General features: G+C 36.7%; 1 protein-coding gene across 1 annotated transcript in view; it reads left to right on the top strand.

Annotated features, from left to right (window-relative positions):
• The first annotated feature begins 6,938 nt into the window (after positions 1 to 6,938).
• A1CF (APOBEC1 complementation factor) overlaps positions 6,939 to 10,326 on the top strand; it is a 58,086-nt gene continuing 54,698 nt past the window's right edge. Inside the window, exon 1 of the mRNA XM_032137560.2 lies at positions 6,939 to 7,037. Coding sequence (XP_031993451.1) covers positions 6,939 to 7,037 — 99 coding nt within the window. The remainder of the gene's footprint in view (positions 7,038 to 10,326) is intronic.

Here is a 10,326-nt window from a genome sequence, read left to right as displayed (position 1 = left end):
TCCACTAGGGCAGTAAGACCTTCTACCGTTCTCATAAGTTCAGGCAAATCTAGATAACAAATCTCACTTAAAATCCTCACTTAGTTTTCTTTCCATGACTTGGTTCTTCATGTGGGATCAGTTTTTAGGTACAAGATAAATGTGTTTCCTCTTTCTAGCTCAGGGTTATAATCAAAGAGCAGGACATACTATCCAGCTAATGGGTCTAGATTTAGAAAAGTCAGAATGTACTACCCTGCCTGTGTCTCTCTTCCAACTTCCTTCTCATCTGTTTCCCTGCCAACTTCCCTGAAACTGGACCCACTGGCACCTGAGGCCAACAGGGTCAGGAACTGCAGCTCTAACTTTGCCCAATAGTGAACTGTGGCAATTTCCATTGAGCAGTTGCAGCCAAGTGACAAGGTAAGCTATTCATTCCAATCCCTCTCTGCCTCTCAGGAAGGCAGAAGTCTTGAACCCCCAATAATTTCTAGATCTTTGTTTTCTTGGTCAAATAGGCACTGATGTTGCAAATATAAAACCAGGAAGAGATAGAAAAGTGTATACAAATATCAACTTTATATTCTAATCACTCTGCACTCTGAATTTTTTTACTTTTCTTGTCTCTCTCACAAGTATGATGACATATTCATAAATGCAGAGAAACCACAAAAATCAATTTCTTATATAAAACAAATTCATTCCAGGATAGAACTTTCAGGAAGCAACTGGAAAAAGAGAAATAATAAGTATTAGGACTTTCAATTCAGATTAAATTTAATTCTGTTTGACTGCAAGTCTCTGTAATTTATAAAATTGCTGATCCAAAGTTTTGCATTTCTTCTATAAGTTATCAATTAAGCACTTAGCATAATGTCAAGCTGAGCTTTCTGGGCAAACAAAGATAAGGTACAAGATTGTCCCTGTGCTCAGAAAGCTCACAGTTTAGTGAGAAAGCTAGACATGTAAGCCAATAAATACAGTCATGTGTGAAACAATACAAGGATGTACAGGTTTTTTTGAGAGCACTGAGGAGCTGACACTTGAAGGTTACCTACAGAGGTTCTCAAAGAAAGAAAGCATCACAGAGCAAAGAAGATGTTAATCAAGTCTAGAAGGATCAGTAAGGCCAATGTGGCAAAGTTAGGAGGCATGGGAAGGAAAAGGCATTCCAAGCAGAGAAACTGGAGGTGTCAGAAAGCATGGGAAGGCCAAGTGGCGGGGCATGTGAATAACACCGGAAGGGGAGTCTAGGATCTAGTCCTGAAGGGACAATGTGTCGTGCTAAGAACCTGGGACTTTATCCTTCCCACAGTTTGTTTTGAAATTCTGCCTCTTGGAGTTAGAGATGGATAATTATAATAATTAAAATGATATAATAGCTAATATTTATTGGATGGTTATTAAATGCCAGAAACCATTTTAAGTATTTTAAAGGTATATTCATTATTTAGCTCCCAATATTAGTATTGAATCCTCAAAGAACCCTATGATGGAATTATTATCATCCTAATTGTATTTATTTTAGTAGTAGTAGTAGTAGTAATAGCAGCAGCAGCAGCAGCAGTGGTAGTAGTAGTAGTAGTATTTTTGAGACAGGGTCTCGTTCTGTCACCCAGGCTGGAGTGCAGTGGCCTAATCGCAGCTCATTGTAGGCTCAACCTCCCAGGCTCAGGTGATCCACCTCCCAGGTAGCATGACTACAGGTGCATGCCACTACACCTGGCTAAATTTTTGTATTTTTTGAGAGATGAGCTTTTGCCATGTTACCCAGGCTGGTCTGGAACTCCTGGGCCTCCCAAATTGCTGGGATTACAGGGATGAGCCACTGCACCCGGCCCCATCGTAATTTTATATGTAAAGAAACAGGCTCAGATAGCTTCCTCTAGGATGAAAGTGGAAGAAGAAAAGAGGGGATGTGCCGGGAGAATTGGCCAGGCACGGTGGCTCACTCCTGTAATCCCAGCACTTTCGGAGGCTGAGGCTGGCAAATCACCTGAGGTCAGGAGTTCGAGACCAGCCTGACCAACATGGAGAAACCCTATCTCTACTAAAAATACAAAATTAGCTGGGCATGGTGGCGCATGCCTGTAATCCCAGCTTCTCGGGAGGCTGAGGCAGGATAATCGCTTGAACCCGGGATGCGGAGGTTGTGGTGAGCCGATATCATGCCATTGCACTCCGGCAACAAGAGCAAAACTCCATCTCAAAAAAAAAGGAAAGAAAAGAGGGGACCATTTTTACATAGCAGGTTTGGTGGTGAGGATACATTTGAACCAAGTGTTCCATTGCTAATAAAAACATAGTGTCTGAGAGGACAAGAAGACACTATCGCCAGTTAATGGAAGCTGTAAGAACTAGAGGAAGCCCTGGCTTTCAATACTTTGTGTCCTTTCCTCATCCCATTGTTGGAAGGGATATAAAGAAGAAGGGAAGGGAAAGGGGAGGAAATTATACAAGGAGGAGTTGACATTTCATCAGGCCCTTTCTGGAGTCCTTTTGCTGTTCCTCTACTCTGCTTCTCTCCTCCAACATGAGATATTAGCAAACCTAGGGCAATGCTTCACAGGTGTTTTCTCATTTCATATTCACAACAATATGGTGCACAGCCTGCTCATCACCCCAGTTCACAAACGAGGAAATTGATGCTTAGAGACAGTATGTGAATATATGATTCTTTCCTGTAATACTGACTGTAGCCTTCCCCTCCATCAAATCTCCATCTTTTTTGACCCTTTCTGCTCTCAGCCATCCTCAACTAGATCATAGTGCTGTGCCAAAAACCTGTGAATTTTCTCCACAGAAATTATATAAGTACACTATATTTTACTTACTGTGTATTGACATATATTAGTTGTACACATTTTGAGGGTATATGTGATATTGTGATATCTCTATACAATGTGTAATGATCAAATCAGGGTAATTGGAATATCACATCAAACATTTATTTTCTCTTTATGTTTGGAACATTATAAATCTCTCTTCTAGTTATTTTAAAATATATAATTATTGCTAACTATAATTTCCCTACTATACTATCAAATACTAGAACTTCTGTCTCACTGTATTTTCTACCCCTTAACCAACTTCTATTCATCTCCTTCTCCCCACTACCTTTCTCAGCCTCTAGTAACCACCTTTCTACTTTTAACCTCCATGAGATCCACTTTTTGTATTCTACTTATTGATCTTATTTATTACCTCTCTCACCCCCTATAAAACTCTATGATATTTTGGGGGATGAGAGGTTGGGTTTTATTTTTTCTCATCTACATCCCTATGTCTTGAAAATTTTTAGAAGACAGTATATACTCAATAAATAATTTCTGAATTAATAGGTGATAAATACTCATGAAAGCTTTTCTCTATCTTTCCAAAGTCTTAATGGCTGCTCTATTTGTTTTAAATTCTATTGCTTCAATAAGATACTTTGAGAACTCTTCTTTCATAATTCTGATCTGAAGAACTTACAAGGTGCTAAATTAGAAGATGTATTGCAAAGACTTTATTTCAATTTGCCCAAGCTTTTTAATAAAAGTTTGACTTGCTTAAAAGAAACATTTATCTGGGATTCAACACTTCGAGGGGGGGTTGTTTTTGCAAAATAAAAATTAAAGATTAAGTGTTTCTTGTGACAAATTTTGAATTTTATTTCCATGCCCTGATTCCCAATGACTTGACACTATAGTTAAGATATTATACAGATTTTTTCAATAACTTCAGAGTGAATTTATATGTGATCAAAAGACCTTTCTGATTTCAAGATACCTTTAATAACCTTTACTAATTATTAACCAAAACTAAAGGCAGATTTTGCAAATATAAACTTGTCATTTCACCATGACTGTTATCTTTTTGATGGAAAAGATGAAGTTCAGCAAAGAACAAATCTACAACTTGGCCAGAAGACTGTAGACTTTGCCTTCAAAGAGGTGTAACACATACATAAATAATCCCATCAGACCCCATCCACAGCCTCCCTGCTCTTGCAATTTAATTAAGCACAGTGAGAAGGTTTGAGAGTATCCTCATGAAAAGACAATTTTGGTAGCATTTGGGAAAAGAGCAAGAGTTAAATTTTATCTGAAAGACTAGTTTCCTTTGTAAGTCTTCAAAATGTTTTGCCTTTTGCAAAGTACAGACACTGAGGCTGGCATGTTAACTTACTAAGTTAGCAGATTCCACCTAAAACGCAATGCCCTAAAGCCAGACAGAGGGTAGAACTAGCAAACAGAGAGCATTAACTATAAGCTTCTTGAAACAATCAGTGAATGCAAACTGAATTGCCCTGGGTCAGCAGCAAGCAAGAACCATCAGAAAGGTGAAGGCAAGAATGTCCATGTTTATATAAAGAGGATGACATTGTTCTGGCCCTAAAAACAGGTAACTCTTGATAATCTCATTTTTTCCTTTGATGTTCTAAATTAAACTGAAAATATACTTCCTTTTCTTTTTTTTTGAAACAGAGTCTCACTCTGTTGCCCAGGCTGCAGTGCAATGGCATGATCTCAGCTTACTGCAACCTTCACCTCCCAGGTTCAAGCAATTCTTATGCTTCAGCTTCCCAAGTAGCTGGGATTACAGGCATGCACCACCACTCCTGGCTAATTTTTGCATTTTTAATAGAGACAGCGTTTCACCATGTTGGCCAGACTGGTCTCAAACTCCTGACCTCAGGTGATCTGCCTGCCTTGGCCTCCCAAAGTGCTGGGATTACAGGCCAGAGCCACTGCACCTGGCCAAAATATTACTTTCTAAATGATGCTTATCTATTAGCTTAGGGACATTTATTTAATTCTACTACTTCAGTAGTAGAACACCCATTGCTATTACTAATAGTACTACTATTAGTATTACTATAGTAGTACTATTAGTATTGCTATAGTAGTACTGTTATGATTAGTATTACTAATCATAATATATATAGTATTAGCATACTATATACACTACTATAGTAATACTATACTAGTATACTAATAGTATTACTAATACTATTAATATTACTTTTGCTGCTATCATTATAGTATTATTATAATTACTAGTAATAATTACTATTACTATTATTATGATTAGTATTACTATCATCATAATAATAGTAGTAATAGTAATAATTACTAGTAATTATAATACTATAATATATTGCTATTGCTACTAGTATTACTATATTGGTATTATTACTACTATTAGTAATACTGGCACTGTCATTACCAATAGTGCTACAATTAGAAATTCTAGTGTTATTAGTAATATTGGTACTACCATTGGTGCTATTAGTAATAGTAGTACTATTAATACTAATATTAGTAGGTAGTCCTAATAATATTTCTATTATTACTAATAGTAATATTCTATTACTATTCTGTTATTCAAGTAATAGTAATTTTAGTAATAGAATATCTTTACTTTAGTAATAGAATATCTATTACTATATTGGTATTATTACTACTATTAGTATAGAATAATAGTATAGTACTATATATAGTATTAGTATAATACTAGCACTGTCATTACTAATAGTGCTACAATTAGTAATACTAGTGTTATTAGTAATATTGGTACTAATATTAGTGCTATCAGTAATAGTAGTACTATTAATACTAATATTAGTAGGTAGTCCTAATAATATTGCTGTTGTTACTAATAGTAATATTCTATTACTATTCTGTTATTCAAGTAATAGTAATTTTAGTAATAGAATACCTTAAAGCTGCATTTTTCAGAAACGATCACTTCAGCTTCACTTTTTTCTTTCACCCAATTTTTCACCCAGTTTCTTATATTATTAATGGTGTCTTCATTCTGAGTCTTTAAAGGACAATGTGAAGCAGTACAGGAATTCTCAATGCATATGACAGAAAATTTTCAAACGTACCTATATTCAAATACATTCTAGCTGCATTTGATTCAGATCATTGTAAACATATTCCTCTGTCCTGGTTGGCGGAGCACATTAAGCAGAAAACCCAGCATAGAACCTTCCCTGAGCCACTAATAACTAGAACCTAGTGTGGCAGCCTTCACCTCTGTGTATGTGGGAACCTCCAGGGCCTCACACTCCCACAGCCTAGAACCTTCAAAATGGACATTTTCTTGTTCTGGGAACTTGTGGATGTGAGCAACTATCACATTTGGAATGTGATTCAAATCATGTTCCCAAAATAGAAAATGTAGACAATGAAATGCTGAAATTATTTATTTATATCTGTATACACAAACATGAACATACATAAACTTTCATCTTTTTTTAAATTTACAAAAGTTTTCATGTACTCTATTGAACATGTCTGTGGTATGTGATCTGGATGTTAGCAAACCCTTCCCACGTCAACTCAAAAGCATCCATTGTTCTTGTTTTGTTAAAATTAATGTCACATTTTTATTATGTAGATTACTTTGCATGATGACTTCTGTGTATATGATACTGGCACATTTTGTTCTAAAAACTTATCTTTGGAGAATAAGTAAATAACTATCTTAGCTGACACACAGACTAAAGCTCAATCTCTGAGAATTCTGATGCCTTATCTTAGTGGTTAGAATTAGCGACAGTGCCCTCTTCTCACATCTGTAAGGAACATTCTTCATATTCTTTTAATAGATGTGAGCTGATGTGTTTTTGAGTATTTGGTGACATCCTGAGATAAGTGGATTCGGAATTACTAATCTGCATCATAATTGGAGAATGGGTATTGTTCATTTTTTTTGTTTCTAAATTTCAACCAATATTGTGTACTTTTAAAAGTTTTTTTTAAAGAGTACATTTACACAGCCTTGTTTGTATGTAACTCTTAGCTGCTCTAACTTTAATGACGCATTTACAGAGAATATTTCCTAAAGATGTCCTTCATGAAAAGGAGAAGTTTGGACTTGACAACAGTAATTTACTTAATTTATCTTAAATTTGGTTTCAGTGAGCAACCCTAATTAACCTGATTTTTTGCTGATAATCACTCTCAATGGAATCAAATCACAAATCCGGGGATGGATTGAGCGGCACTCAGAAGGAAGCAGCCCTCCGCGCACTGGTCCAGCGCACAGGATATAGCTTGGTCCAGGTAGGAACTTCTTGTGAAATCTGCTGAGACTCACCACTGAATTTGCACAGTGGTGGGAATATTAGTGGTCCTAAGATGCAAAATGGGAATGGTCAGTTACATAACTCTTTAGAGAAATGTCCCTTTCTAAAAGAGAAGGAAATTGCAACATTTCTGTTTTGTAGATGACCCTGAATGTAACCTTCTTTCTACTCTAGGTTATCAATTCAACCTTAACTTGTCACAGAATCAGTGTCCACAGTTATAGAGACTATCACAAAAAGGCAGCTAGAATTTGCCACCCAAGGCTGTGAAATAGAACCACATTGGTGTTTCAGGAATCAGCAGAAAATAAACTACAGCAGGAGCCAGGCTTAGCTTCCAGAGAGATCACTGCACACGTAAGACTTCTAGATGTGGGATCCAAGGAATGAATGTTTTGTGTCTAGCTGCTGCGGTTTGTTTTCTCAGAACACTTGCTCATGCAGTCTAGGATATGTAATACTAACTTCTCTCCATGCTTAGCATTTTGTAAAAGGAAAAAAGAAAACACCACAATCTTAAAACTGTCTATTTATAGACACTGTCTTTTAGAAATTATCTGTATATTATTATCTTTATGATATCTTCTTTTAGAGAACTTATGCTGCATTTAAAAAAATGTAGTGTTAGGGCTGGGCGCGGTGGCTCACGCTTGTAATTCCAGCACTTTGGGAGGCCGAGGCGGGTGGATCACGAGGTCAGGAGATCGAGACCACGGTGAAACCCCGTCTCTACTAAAAATACAAAAAATTAGCCGGGCGTGGTGGCGGGCGCCTGTAGTCCCAGCTACTTGGAGAGGCTGAGGCAGGAGAATGGCGCGAACCCGGGAGGCGGAGCTTGCAGTGAGCCGAGATTGCGCCACTGCACTCCAGCCTGGGAGACAGAGCAAGACTCCGTCTCAAAGAAAAAAAAAAAATGTAGTGTTAGATACATATATTATCTTATTTAAAGAAAAAAATGTTGCTGTTTTTACAGTAGGACAAAGTATTTTAATTTCTCAGCTATTTTGTTTCACTCACATACTTTCCCAACTTAACCAAATCTTGAATTCAAACTACTATGAACTCAAATGTCATGTGTGATTAGCAATAAAATATGCAATAGTGTCCTTCCATTAGATGCTCCTTTGTCAGCTGCAAAATGTACATTTATTAATTAATTTTATAAATCATGGCATACTTTGTTAGACATAATATTCAAGTTATTTTCTTCATCCTAATGAAGAGTGTTAGTCTTTTTCAAGATTTCAGAAAGTTTCTACTATTTCATAGTTGACTTTTTGAAGTTTCATTTAAGTCCATGGAGATACTGACATATTAGTTATTTTAATACTTAAAAGTCAAATTATTTTAGACTCATTAAACTTTTGAAAAGAGGGTTTTCTTTCTTTTTGCAATCGACACTTCCATAAATGTTATGAAATCATGAATGTTTTTGAATCTTTTTAAAATTTTGAACTTCTTGATATTAGAAACATTTGTGCAAAGACAGTAGAAATAGAAAGCATTTCAACCCTTTCAAACAGCAATCTCTTAATATTTATATGAGTGTTCCCTTTCTGGAACTGTAGAAATATGTATAAATCTGTCAAGGGTGACATTAGCTGTAATGCATACCACAAACTTAAATGTATAAATACAAGAAAATTGTTAAGTAAATTATGAATGTATAATTATTATACTCAACAAGCAGAATTTATGAAAAATAATCCTAAAACAATATAAATTGTCAATTACATTTCATTCAAGTCTGGGTACTGGTTCTTCCTTTTCCCCCAGATGAAATTCAGGTTAAGTCTCATAACTTTTCTGGTAACGTTCAGGTAATAAAAGATCCTTCATTTAAAAAAAATTGATAATTTTTTCATATTGATGTTATTCCAAACTAGATTGTTTGGAATAACAGTAAAGACATAAAATCATTCAAAGTTACAGTAATTTCCCTTTCTCAAGTATGTCAGGGTGGAGGATAATTTCTTTTCTGTTTTTCTGCACTATGTTTTCCTCTTTCAACACCAGTTTGGTAACTACAATTTCTGACTCCTGATTGAAGCAGAAGAGAGAAATAAAAGCAAAGCAAATGGTACAGGAAAGTTTTTACTGAGCTACCTTCATTGGGCTCTCAGGCCTGACAGGTATCGAAGCTTGTGAGATTCTTTGTAGGATCCTCAGACACCCAGCCTCCTGCTGGGTTCTCTTTGATATTTGAAGCAGCCCTCATGAAGAGGATGGAAGATAATCATTAATTTCTACACGTGGCCAAACTCTGGCCCCTGGAAACACACATTCCCTGACCCAACAAAATCTGGAAGTTGAGGTGACACAAAGCAACGACTTCCCCTTGCCAACAACAAAGCTGCAGGCCAACCCATTGTTCACAGTGAGAGATTTCAGGAGTGAGTTAGACCCACCAGCTTAGTGTGTTCCCCAAACACAAAGGCAGGGAATATACATCAAGCTGTCTAAGTGGCTTCTCCTGCTTTAGGCAAAATGACAGGCACCTCCCAATTCCTCCCACTTAGGGGGAACTAAAACTCACAACACAAGAGCAGTTGTCTCCAAATATCTTTGGGTAAATTCCAAAAACTTCTCTCAAACTCTCCAATCTCTTTTCTAAGCTTGGGGTGTTGGGTGACAGTTAACAATGGAAAAATAGTTTCCTGCTACCTTCTCATCCTGCTTGGTGCTCTAGTCACTTGGTTTCATACCTAAATCAGAGGCCAGAGTTAATGATAATTTATTACATATTTCAAAATAGCTAGAAGAGAAGATTTGAAATGTTCCCAACACAAATAAATGTTTGAGGTGAGAGATATCCCAATTACCCTGATTTGATCATTACATATTGTATGCGTGTATTAAAATATCATACATGGACTCCTTAAATGTGTACAATTATTATGCACCAATTTTAAAAGTCCAATTCTGTCTTAAAATCCTGTCACAGATGAAATAGTATTCAGTTACTAACAGTAATCATATAAAAAATTCTGAAGAACAATTGTAACACATTACTGTTAAAGCTATGAAGAAAGCTTGCAAATAATTTTTTTGAAAAGAGACCCAAGGCCGGGCGCGGTGGCTCACGCTTGTAATCCCAGCACTTTGGGAGGCCGAGGCGGGCGGATCACGAGGTCAGGAGATCGAGACCACAGTGAAACCCCATCTCTACTAAAAATACAAAAAATTAGCCGGGCGTGGTGGCGGGTGCCTGTAGTCCCAGCTACTCGGAGAGGCTGAGGCAGGAGAATGGCGTGAACCCAGGAGGC

The sequence above is a fragment of the Hylobates moloch genome, unplaced genomic scaffold (assembly GCF_009828535.3).
Source record: "Hylobates moloch isolate HMO894 unplaced genomic scaffold, HMol_V3 SCAFFOLD_3, whole genome shotgun sequence".
NCBI classification, from domain to species: Eukaryota; Metazoa; Chordata; class Mammalia; order Primates; family Hylobatidae; genus Hylobates; species Hylobates moloch.
This window is presented reverse-complemented; position numbering and strand designations above follow the sequence as displayed.